The sequence below is a fragment of the Dama dama genome, chromosome 28 (genome assembly GCF_033118175.1).
Source record: "Dama dama isolate Ldn47 chromosome 28, ASM3311817v1, whole genome shotgun sequence".
In the NCBI taxonomy this organism is placed as follows: Eukaryota; Metazoa; Chordata; class Mammalia; order Artiodactyla; family Cervidae; genus Dama; species Dama dama.
The window spans coordinates 40,393,848-40,406,430 of record NC_083708.1 but is presented as its reverse complement, the minus strand read 5'-3'; the positions used below and the strand labels follow the sequence as shown (position 1 = coordinate 40,406,430).

Sequence of the window (12,583 nt, the reverse complement as noted above, 5' to 3'; positions counted from 1 at the left end):
GGTTTTTATTTTTTATTTTTTAGTTTTTTTTAGGTTTTGTATATGGTACCCAAAAGTGTTCCGTTAGCATCTTTAAAGGACTGCCTGAGAAACCCTAGCTGTCTGGCTTCTGTTTTCTTTCTTTAGGGGGCCTGTCATACCTACTCTGTGCTGGGTGAGAGCCTCATCCTCCCCTTCCCCGCTTCCTCAGAGTGGAGCCCCTTCCTGTCAGGTGGGAGCCTGGAAATCTGACCTTCCCCCTCCATGCGGGGCCACCTCAGCCACAGAGAGAAATGAAGAGCTGGTCCAGCTCTCCTGGGACTTCTTGGGAGCAGAAAGATCACCACACAATAAATGGCATGATGCTGTCAGGGGTCTGGCCGTGGACCCCACCTTCCCAAGAGCTGGTGATTTACCCCCATACTGGCTAACGTGACCCAACTTGCGGTTCAGGAAATATGGTCAGACGTATCGTTGCTGCTACTGCTAAGCCATTTCAGTCGTGTCCGACTCTGTGTGACCCCCATAGATGGCAGCCCATCAGGCTCCCCTGTCCCTGGGATTCTCTAGGCAAGAGTACTAGAGTGGGGTGCCATTGCCTTCTCTGAGACGTATCATTAAGATCTCCCAAATCTATGGTCGGTGAAAACCCAGAGAAATAGGGCTGTTCTTCTCCGGGAGCTTTCCTCCTGGAGCAGCGGGACCAAGCCTGGAGCCGAAACACTCCGCTGGGAGGGCCACTTGCAGGTGTTTTGTTCTCTTCCCAGTAACAGATGTGAACCCTACTTTCTAATTCTAGATTTTCTGCTTTTTTTAAACAACCTCTTTCTTGCTAAAATCTATGACATTCATTTATTAAAGGAGGAGAAATACTTAGTCATGAAGCCCTCAGAGCATAATTCCAGTGTTTCTAAGGGTAAAACTTTAACTGCCAGTCCTGGTTTGATCCACAGTATGTTCTCTGTCTGTGTCCCTCTGTCTGTCTCCTTCCCTCCCCTTCCCTCTTTTCCTCTCCCCTTTCCTCTCTCCTCTCTTTCTCTCTGATGAAACTAGTCTGGATCATGACATTTTTAAAGTATTCATGTCTGTGTAGAGTGTTCAGTTTGACTCCTTAATGGAAATTAATGACCATGAAGAGGCCAGAAGTTCTGAGGTTGAACTTTTAATTTCCACTGGGCCTCTCTTTGTGTACATGCCACTGTAATTAATTGTGATTTCCATTAATCAGTTGTATGTTCAGAAATGATTGGAAAGCAGTGGAGCCCAGCATACCTTTAAGTAATCAGAAAATGTGGTGTGACCGACAGATCTGTTAGATGGTGTCCCCCAGGTGGTGGTGGCCCTGTGGCCAGAATGCACTCCCGCCCAGCCCTGGTCGTCTCAGGCTGTCCTGCTCTCTGGGGTGGGGCACCAAGGTGGGGCGCTCCCGGCACGTACCCCTACAGTGCTGGTCAGGGGAGAGGAGGACCACCCAGGCCACCCCCTGTGTGGATCCGCCTGACTCCTGGATCTGTCCTCCCATCAGACTCCAGCCCTCAGGATGGATGGGCCTTTGCCTCTTGTCCATCTGGGAGCCACCGTGGAGACCCTCCTTTGGGCTCCTTCACTTCCTTCCTCTGTTGAACTGGTGTGGGTGCTGCTTCTTGGCTGCCGTCTGTGTTATCTGCGTGTCCTGGTCATGTCTTACAGGTGAATGAGTGGTTTGGACTATTTGTGGAACTAAAATAGCTGATTTTGTATGTTCAGTTTCGGAGTCACTTTTGGAAATTTTATAGTCTTCAAAATCCTGCATAACTAAAGCAGGGAAAGAAGCCTTTGGAGACCCTACTGTTCGATGCTCATTGGCCGAACCCTTAGCTGGGCTGGAGCATTGCAGCTACACTTGCGCCTGGCCCCAAGGGAGATGTGGCATCCCAGCCCAGCAGGATAGCTGCAGGCTCCCGCTTGTCCCCCTACCCCCGCTGGCCAGTGAATGCGGTGAGAAGTCACACAGGATGGGCCCACACCCAGCAAACATAAACAGTGTGATGTTCAGGTCATGGTTTATGGGTCTAAGATTTCCTCCTGGACTACAGTTCCTTTTGTTTGTAAATGGTGAATCTCTTTAGCTGTGACAGCAATTTGAGAGTTACAGTAGCATGACTCTTAATTCAGGGAGCTGGACTTAAGAGTGGATGTAGTAGGATGGGAGAAGGTAAATTTTTTATTAAATGCTTACTATTTAAAGTTTTATTATTATAAAAATTAAATTATTTGGATGTTAAAACTGCACTTCATATTGATCCTTAGGAAGTTTCATCTTATAAGAAATGTGAGTTTTAGAAACTTAATCTAAGAAGCCATCCTCCCTCCAGAAGGGGATTGTTAAAGTTCTAGGTCTTGTCCCACAAGCAGTAGGTTCTGCTTGGATTCAGCAGAGATTAACTTTTAGCAGATGTGGGTTTGAAATGCTTCATGGAAGCTGTAAGGCTTAAAAGAGTGGTAAGTGTTTGAACTGGCAGAGGGGAGAGAGGGCTGTTTCAGGAGGACATTGATTCATTCAGCCAGCCAGCAATTATTGTATGCCCTCTCCTCTGTTTCAACTTTGCAGGCTACTTGGGACATCAAGAAAATGTGTCCCTGCTGGAATGTGCACTTCTCGTGGGTGAATACCATGTCTGAGACAGTCGTATTCACTCTTGAGATAATGAGATGGTCCGTAAGTGGTTTGATTTGAAAGCTTTGCTCTGCTCTCAGTATATTGGGAATTCAATATGTATGAAAAAGTAACCATTCCGGGCACTATATGATGAGGTGCCAGGTGTGGCTTAGGAGTTAAGCAGAGGACAGCCTGGGGTGGGTGGGACTGGAGGACCCGTCTGGATGTTTGGATGGGCAGAGCAGACCAGCCAAGGCGCTAAACCTGGCCCGTCGGATCAGGTGGTAAAGCCGGAACGAGGTCAGCGGAGCCAAACCCCCCAGGTCTCTGCCAGCCACAGCTTTAGAGTATTATATGGGCTGCCCTTCCTGGAAACCTGATTTTCCTTTAGGGAGGCTCCTCAACTGAGTACAAATTTGGCCAGAATTTCCATACCTGTTTACTTTCCCCTCATAAACTATTCAGTGTCTAAAATGGCAAGTTGATAGCATTTGCCAAACGGGTTTTTATAGAGCTGCACCTCCTATGATTGCCCTCCTCAGGCAGCTGTGGAGGGTGGTTCTCTTCGGCCAGCCCCACAGGCCGAGGGCCGCATCTTCATCAGCCAAGCCTCTGCAGTCCCTGACCGCCAGGGTGGTTTTCATGTGCTGCCCTCTGCCAACCCAGAAGAGACTAAGAAATTACCAAATTAAGCCAGAGTGTTGTGCTTAAACACCATTAGGAGTTTTCTTGAGCTGTTTCGTAGTTGGGCTGTAAAGATGAGCCCCACAGGACTTGCTGACATTTCTACGGTCCAACATCAGACATGGCCACCTTAGCCAAGCCTGCTGTTTTTCCTGGGGTGATACCAACGGAAGCCTTGGATGCTGTCAGATGGTTGTGGCCTGTGATGGATTGGGTGTCCCTCAGACCCTCCTTGGGGGGAAGCAGAGATGGTGGCCAGCAGGCATTTCTTTGCTCTCTACTCAGGTAGAAGCATTCATTCTCTGAAACCCACACCTGTTCTCTGAAATCCACCTGAAGTTTCCCTGTCATTGAGCAAACATGGATTCATTTCTTTTCTATCCTAAATGTTGTACGTCTAGTCCCCCACTTGCCCCAGGGGATGCAAGTTTGGCTTAAATTATCTTTATGTTTAAAGAGTAAAGAAAGTGGTATTTCACTGTAATTTTGTGTTTCAGGCAGACTTTCCTCCAAGCATCTTTTAGTTTTGGCCGGGAAAGCAGTGGCTAACCTGCGTGGATTTGCAGATGGGAGAGTTTTGTCCCTGTGGTTCTTTTTCCTTCCCTGTCATATTTGGAACTGGGGCCCTGTTCCTCTCCTCTCTGCCAGGAAGATAAAAACACTGCTGAGAAATCCAGATTTGTCACAGTGGAGTTAGTTGTGGGAGGACAGCAGCAGGAACAGTTTATGTTTTATTCCCAGATTAAAGTTGATGGGGGTTATGTTTTGTGTACAGTTTTTTGGAGGCGTGGCCCTTTCTTAGAACATCATGTGATTTAGTGGTGATAATTAGGCAGAAACTTGTCTTCCCTACAGATGCCAAGATTATAGAGGGACTTACTCTCACCAGAGACCGATGACAGCATCCACAGATATTTTTAGAAGGGGCCTCATCATTTGGTTTCCCTATTTCATTTTCTTTGCATCAACAGCCTGCTTTCAAACTTAGTCTTGGGCAGGGAGGGAGGAGGAAGATTTTCTCCCTGTTAATGAAAGTCCTGGATGGGACAGGACAACATCTTCCTATTTATTGTTAGTTGGCCCACTGCCTAGTAACTGCGAAGTGATGGCTGTAATCCCCTTCAGCTGTAGGCTTCCTTTTCCTTCCTGAAGTTTTGCTTAATCTGATGTGGTTTTAGACTCATAAGGCCATCAACATACACACGTAAACCTCATAGTTAACTAAAGCATCTCACTTTAAAGAATGTAAGCCTCGTGAGAGGACCATTCAAACGCAGGGAACTTGTGTCCAAAGCAAGTATCATTAAACCCGGTTATTTACTGTGCTCCCTTCATTTGTCCAGTCCTCGATAGCGTCAGATAAACATGTGTAAACATCGAGCCACCAGAGAGAGGTTAAAAAATGTTAAGGCAGGGGCCTTAGAGGGGCCGCTTTCCTTGTGATGAATTCTAATTGTAAGGTCTTCCTCGTGAATAGTGATCCTGGTGTTCCTCTTAGAAGGGTGACTGCGTTTCCTTTCTGTGTTCACAGTATTTTACAAACTGCCTTCTGTCACGGAGGGACAAGTTGCCTTTCCGTCCTGTGGAGTGGGGGTTTCTCTGTTCAGTTTGTCCTCCGTGAGGGCTGCCTCTCAGCCTGGGCCTGGCCTCTGCCGGTTGAACTTCCAGGCGCAGGCTGTTTCCTGTGTGACCTCGGGGGCGTGCCAGGACCTAGTGCACAAGGGGCCCCAAGCCCATTCTGCAAAGAAGGAAAGCGGGCAGGTCCGCACATCCCCTGCTGAGTGATGAAGTTCCCTGCTAGTGTGGACCTTTGGATGAGATTGTGATGGTGGATGCCCTCTCTTGCTTAGAATGAAGCCAAATGACAGGCTTGTAAGTGCTTCCTGCCTTCTTCTCTCCTGCGCTGACTCGGCGCCGGCATCGGAGCGAGCTGTGCGCTCTGCCGCTGGACTTGGGGAATGAAATGTGTCAGCTCCCCAGCATGCGCTGGTGTCTGTGGCTGAATAATTAACACCAGAGGGAATGGTGGGGGGCGGGGGAAATGGGGTTTGGGCTAGGTAATGCTTCACAGCTCCTCTCTTGGTGCTTACAGTAAGTCAGGGTCAGGACTTGGGGACCAGAGTCCCCTGATGACTGATTGCATAGTGATCTTAGATGGTGGTTTGTTAAGTGTTATGGTGAAGGAAAGAATGAAATCCCTTTCCAGAGAACCATACCCGCACCCTGTCTGTTCAGGCCTTGGGTCCCAGGTAGAGCCGCTAGAACAGCACCAGCTCCGGCAGGCTAAATGCCTCACAGGTACTGAGATCTGATACCTGTCAGACCTTTCCCCCCTCTGAAATCAGAAGCCATCATTTTATAGTCCAGGGTAATATTATCTAGTATCCTTACAGAGCGGAGAATACCTCCAAAAAAACCATCAGCCAGGGAAACAGAATACTTGGGGAAGGGGTAGAAAGAAGAAGCCTTTTCCTGCTTTATCCTCTCTGCCTCTCATAAACAACCTAAGCTTTTCTTTTTGGAGCTGTAGCAAGGGTAGTTGTGACCGGGGGTGTGTATTGTCACAAATACTAAGCCCTGCTGTCTTTCTGAGGGGTAGTGAAAAGTAAGACTGCCACGTAGTCCAGTCAAGAGAGAGAAGCAGATGTAGATAACGTGTGTGTATGAGTAAGTGAGAGAGGCGAGAGCTTATTGATGCATTTTTCATTACTTGTTCACTTTATCTGGTGAGACGATCCAGAGTTCATGTTGCTTCCCTTCCACCTTTTTATCCATTTCTTGGCCTAGAGCCTTTTTTTTTTTAAAAACCATGACAGCTGACACTGTCTCCATAAACAAGTGGTCTTGAGGCCTGTCATATCAGTTCATTTAGCTACATCTCTGAGTGTGTGGATAAATATATGTGTGTGTGTCTGTATGGTAAGTTTATTTTTTAATTCTCTAACTTTTCCTGGCTTGGTGGTCATATGATGTCTGGTAAGACTTGTGTAAGTTCAGATGCTTTGAGAGGACTTAACCATTTGAAGATTTCTTGGAGGCATAATAATAATACCAACAGTAATGTTGTTATTCATTGTTGAAAGGATATTCTATGGGAGGTTTTTGAGCCATTTGTGCATGATATAATTTTATTTCCTCTGTAGATTTTTAATATGTAAAGCAAAGTCCCAAGATAGTCTACTTAGAGATTACTTGTTTTTTTGGTGAGGGAAGTCAAGATTACCCCTGGCCATCCATGCAGACTGATGAAGCGTTTGTGGAAAGTGGCCATTTCCTCCTCTGGGGTTGGGCTATCAATGGAAAGGGTGGTGAGCAAGGTCATTTAGTCCACAGAGCCTGCGGGGGAGAACCAGAGAAGCATAACCGGTCTGTTTGGGGTGACCAGCTTCTCTGGTTTATAGCATGAAAGTCCTATGTCCCAGGAAGCCATTCAATCAAAAAATCTGGAATAAAACCCCATCTGCAGCCCAGCCCTGCCTAACTTGGAAGGGCCCACTGAGACACCCCAGGTTTACCTGGCTTCGTTAACCTCCCCGGGTAAATGGCCCCATTTCCTCTAGGTGTTTGAACTTGACAGCGTTTTGTTATCAAGCACAGGAATAAGGTAAGTATCTCCAGGCTTTGTCCTTAGGTTTTCAGACCTTTGAATCTAGTGCAGCAAAACAGCCTGACTTGGAGCACCCCAGCCCAGAGGTGGATAAGGAGACCGGAGGCTCAGGAGGTGTGACCCAGAGGGCCCGCTGCTGCTGTTTGAATGTCCTTAACCGTCTCTGGTTTTCTTTTCTCCTCCTACAGACCCTCAAACTGACGCAAGACCTACCGAGAAAACCCTTTGCCAAATCTGCTCTCAGCAAGTGGACAGTGATACCGTTTACAGCTTAACACCCTGTGAGCCCGTGCGTTTCCTACCCCAGCAGAGACTGTTACCGGCCCCTTCCCCCGGGTGAAGCACTTATCCTCGCACAGAACTCTCTATAAAGTATGCAAAACCTTCCTTGTACGGGGTGACAGCCACCTGCCAGCGAAGGACAGCACCCTGCCAGCACCGCCCGCCCCGTTCAGAGCACACCGTCAGCCCGCGGGCCATCCTGTGGTGTTTTAATATTGCGATGGTTTATGGGACGTGTTAAGCGTTGTTTTTGTGTTCGTTTTCCTTTAACTTTCAGTTTCTCACATGCATTGACTTGGAGTCTTTTTATGTTAAAGTGTTAACCATCCTTCCCCTGGCACATTTAAAAACAGAAAATGTACCAGCTACTGCGCTGGCTTTGGGTGTCACAAACGTCCGAGCCTGTAGAACTCCCCAAACTAACACATTACGTAAACTAGAGGGGGTTTTTCTGTCTTCTTTACTTTGGTAGAAAACTTCTTTTCTTAAAAAAAAAAAAAACGAACAAACAACAGTGGCACAAGTGTTCGCTGTGCGCACCGGCCCAGGACAGAGCCCTGCATCTGCAAACTGAAGGGTGCCCGGCACCTGACCCCGAGCGCTCGGTCCTGAGTCAGGGCGGTCAGGGGACAATACCCTGGCCCTGGCCTGCAGTCTCCAGATGGGCCTGGCCTGTGGTCTCCTGTCAGTATCCTCAGCTCACGCAGTCACAGTGATCGTATGTTGCTTAGAAATTAGGATCTTTTCAAGGAAGAAATCCGCTCAGCTCTTCACTCATTGCCAAGTGCCACTAATGGTTTAGTTTTAAGGAGAAAAGAAAAGGAAAAAAAAAAAAAGTAGTCTTGTTTTGCTTTGCAGAAGTGAACTTACAGGCAGACATTAAGCCTGCAGTGAGAAATGTGTGGAAAGTACAAATCCGAGTCACTCTTTTTTCTAAATGCACACCCTTGATTACTTTTAGCTTTGCTCTGTATAATCTGATCTAGTAGACATGTATGAATGAGGGGCAATAGCATACAAACTGATTCTTTTTTAATATAAATAAGCTTAGGTTGTGATTGTACAGGTGACACAATGGAAGTACAAGATAGGGCCATTTTGACCTCCCTCCTCCCCCTTTTCCTGCTTGTATGGATTTCATTTTTTTCTTTTCAAAAAGTTATGGTGCTGTATAGGTGCTTTCTGTTTAACCCAGAAAGTGTGATTATATTAGTTGCCCTCTTTGGTAGACAGAGTAGTTGGGAACACCTTGGGTACATATGAAACTGGGACAGTGACGCTCCGATTGGCACAGCATATGCATCCTTCTCCAAAAAGGTATATGAAGACTCTTTTCTTTGCATACAAAGCATTAGGCATACAAATGTATAAATATATTTTATCATGTACAGTTACAAAAATGGAACATTCTGCATGAATGTTAGGGATCCAGGCTCGTAGTTCAGCACAGACCTCCCTGCATGAGTTCTCGCAGAAGCTTGCACCGTGCAGTGGGCGCTGACTCCCCCACCAACACAGACATGCCACCCAACCACCTACGCCCGTCACCGGCCACCAGGGGCCCCCTTCTGCACCTTTGCTTCCTGATTCCTCTGGGGGTGATGGTGGTGGTGATAACAGCTCCTAGTGTAATGAAAGTTCCATTTGGTGTTGTCACTTGTCTCTCCCGCTTCGCTTAGGTTGTCATGTTTGAATGATGGCCCCAATGATTTCACCCTGCCTTTTACTGAATCTGTAAATTGTTGTGCAGTTTGTGGTTATACTAGACCTGTAGCCTATTGCCTTTTCTAAACTGCTCCAAGTTTATAATCTTCATTTTGAAAGTATGTATAATTTTTGAAAATATGTATTCTATTCACGCAATCTGCTTTTTCAGTGAGACAGACTTTTGCTTACCATATTCCTCTGTAGTAAGGCTAGCCCCCTTCCTCAAGTCTTTGGTAGTCTGCTGTCCATGAGGACTGTCCATTGTCAGTGAGAGGGGGCTGCTCTCTGGGTTCCTAAGTGATGCTGCCCTCAGTGGAGACACAGTTTGATCAGGGACAGGGGAGGGACCAGGGGGTATCGGATTCAGGGAGAATCCGAAGTGCTTCCAAGACAAGGGCCCTGAGACTTTCTCTCCTGAGCTCAGAGAAACAAGAAAACTAACAAAATAGCTATTTGCCTTCTAGACTGTGGAAACTACTTTGGGAGTAAGAAAGGCAACCCTCAAGATGTGTTTCAACTTTAAAATCTTGAATTGCTTTTTAGACCTGTGGCATCTCATATATTCTCCCCCCACCCCAATGTTTGTTAGATTTCAGGCAGAATGTCTTACAAAATGTCCTAGAACCAGATTATAATTTAATCTAAAACAGCTGAGGGAGGGACAGAGAGAGGGGGTGTGAGAGCAAGAATAGCCATGGAGCAGATCAGGAAAATGGAGAGGGAGGGGTGCTTTGAATCTTTTTTCTTTTTTAAAAAGTAACTCAGCATCTACACGTAGAATATCATGGACAGCTGAGATCAGGGCAGAGTTAGGTGCCGGCATCAGTGCTAGAAAGGGTCAGGCAAGAATGGAATAGTTAGGCCTGTCCAGGATCACACAGCCTCACTCTCACCCTTGGCCACTCACCCAGAGGCCAGGGTCCCTTAGACTAACCAGGTCCTGCCGCAGTCAGACGGGGCAGAGGTGCCATCTTCTCTTAAGACCCTGTTTTCAGGAAGGGCCTACCAGTGGCCACCATGTGAAGTTCTGAGCATCACAGGTCTCTCACAGGAAGTTTTCTGAGCTGGGGCGTCTCCGTGGAATACTCAGTAGCCTCCGGGGGTCTGGCAGTCCTAATGTTTGCTTCCTGATGCAGACTCTCAGAGTCTACCCTCAGCCTCTCATTAAGCTGCTCTAGGGAGCCTTCCACTTTTTGATGGGAAATTTAGAAAGAAGAGTAACAATGTTGAAAACATGACCTGAACTCTGGGGTTCTGTTGTTACCCTCAGAGTTCCAGAGCCAGAAACCTTTTACCAAAGTTAGAAAAGAGCTTTATCACAAGCCTTCCCTGTCCTGGCATGAGGCCTGGCCGCCAGACTCAGAGTATCCCATTAACTGTGAATGAATCTGAGGTCAGTTCCCTTTCTTGCCAAAACACATCCTTTTAAGATTTCCGAAGTTCGTCTTTGCTGTTAACAGGTGGAGCGTGCACACACGTGTAGTGCTGGTGGACTGTGTGTGGGGCGGGGTTTGGTGTTGAGTTTCAGCCCTGTGTGTGTCTCTGCCCCGCTCTGAGAAGACCTCGTGGCTCACTACTCAGGACAGGTACGCCCAGTCTCAGGGTGTCATTTCAGGCAGCTTCTGAACCTGTTAAAGATGGAAGAGAGTCTATCTCATGAACCCCAACTTAAAGAATAAGGAATATTTGAATCTCTTGGAAAGCCCATCAAGAGGAAAGCAAACAGCCACGCCCATTTTTGTGTGTGCTGATGCCAAGGGCTGGTGAAGGAAAATAAGTTACCCTTTCTCTCTAAAAGCAGAAACAAAATCCTGACAGGTCCAAACTGTGATTTCCTCTTTCTTGGTGTATTTGGGGAATGTTGATTAGGTATAACGTATTTTTTTTTTTTTAATTAAGAAAAGCAAAAACTTTTTGTAGAAAATCAGTCGCTGGCAAAGAGGTACGAACAGCCAGCCTCTCCTGGAGACCAGGGGTGGCAGGGTGCAGCAAGGGGAGAGAGCAGTCCTTGTGAAATCCCGTCTGTCAGACCAGGTCGTAACACAGATGCCCAGGCACTGAGAAGAGCCCAGTCGGCCCTGAGTACACACGGGCTCCACATCCTCAGAGTCGGCCAGCCGCGGATCCAGAGGGCCAAGCTGTACTACGCCTTTTTATGTAAGGGACTTGGGCATTTGCGGATGTAGGCAGGGGGGATGGAGTCCTGTAGCCAATCCCCCACGGATACTGGGGGTGACTGTATTATATTTGATCTAGATCTTTAGTGGGTAACATTTTATGCAGTTTGAATAAAAATGTTTTCCTCTTGTTTAGTTTTATTTGTATGTATTTTACTTTGATGAATGATTGGTTCCGAGGCCTCTGCCACACTCCAGAAATATTTGTGCGGCTGCTTAAAAAAAAAAAAAGCTGTGTGTCTGGTCACTTATTTCTCTAAAATTATTTCATTGCCTGGCAATCAATCTTCTCTCAATATACTTGTCCTAGCACATTATGTACACAGGAAATGTAAACAGATGTGAAGGAGGACCAGGAAAAAATGTAGTTGATAATAAAGAAAAATGTATGTTTTGGCTTCACATGTTTAACTTTTTTTTTTTTTTTTTAAGAAAAAAAGTTGCATGAATGGAAAAAAAATCTGTATACAGTATCTGTAAAACTGTCTTATCTGTTTCAATTTCTTGCTCATACCCCATGCAAACTAGAACTCAGCGTGGTGCATGGCCATATTCAAACACCTAAGAGTCATGCAGTTGATACTTTGGTTTGAAGCACCTCATCCTTTCTTTCAAAGCGAACACTATCATATTGCATTCTTACTGAGGATTTTGTCTGTCCATATGTTACCATGAAATATCTCTACCACCTTTTGTCTCAAGAATCAAAACCAGTTTGATTTGGGAATCTTCTCCTTTCCAAGTGAAATAGAGATGCAGTACTTAACTTTCCTTGGTGTTTGTAGATATTGCCTTGTGTATTCCATTTAAAACCGTAATCTAGTTTGTAAAAGCGATGGTGACGCATGTAAATAAAGCATCAATGACACTCTACCTTACTCCCAAGAAATTGTTTGTTCTCCCTCCCCGTCTCTTTAACCTGAGAAGTGAAATAGCTGGGTTTATCTCAAGGTCTCCCTGTGGGAGAGGCACAAAGCAGAGAGACTATCCTGAGATCTCTAAACTAAATGAATCCTGTGGACTTTTTCTCTGACCCACTTTGACCTCCATAGGCAACCAGACACTTTAATAAAGCAGATTTATGGCATTGTGCATGGTGGCAGAGAGCCACTTTCAGCCTGCACTGAGTCAGGTCACCCTGGGGGAGCTTCAGTGCAGGGAGTGGGATTTGGACTCCGCGCCCCCCATGGGTATCAGCGGTTTTGACCCTAAGGAGGTCCTGCTCTCAGGAGTCCAGCAGATGAACTGGTTGTCGGTCATCACGGTGCCCTCCTACATAGCAAACACAGCATTTAAGGCTGCTGGTGGCAATCGCATAAATATTTCCTCATGGCTAATTTCGGGGGAACTCCACCCTACTGTAAAACTATTCTTAGTAGCCCATGTTGTGGTTTTTCCTATTAATAAATGTCATAAAAATCATTCAGCTTTTGGGTTCAAAGTCCTAAGTAACTTGATGGACTCTTATTTCAGGTCAAGTAGGTAAGAAAGATTTTAAAGTTTGCCTCT

The 12,583-nt window shown here is 46.3% G+C and overlaps 1 protein-coding gene across 4 annotated transcripts in view; it reads left to right on the top strand.

Moving 5' to 3' along the window:
* The window catches only part of FOXO3 (forkhead box O3), a 115,287-nt gene extending 103,340 nt beyond the window's left edge, over window positions 1–11,947 (top strand). For all 4 annotated transcript variants that reach the window (XM_061131468.1, XM_061131465.1, XM_061131467.1 and 1 more), the window contains one exon: window positions 7,097–11,947. In XM_061131468.1, the coding sequence (XP_060987451.1) occupies window positions 7,097–7,183 (87 nt within the window). In that variant the 3' untranslated portion in view covers window positions 7,184–11,947. The remainder of the gene's footprint in view (window positions 1–7,096) is intronic.
* The last annotated feature ends 636 nt before the right edge of the window (window positions 11,948–12,583 follow it).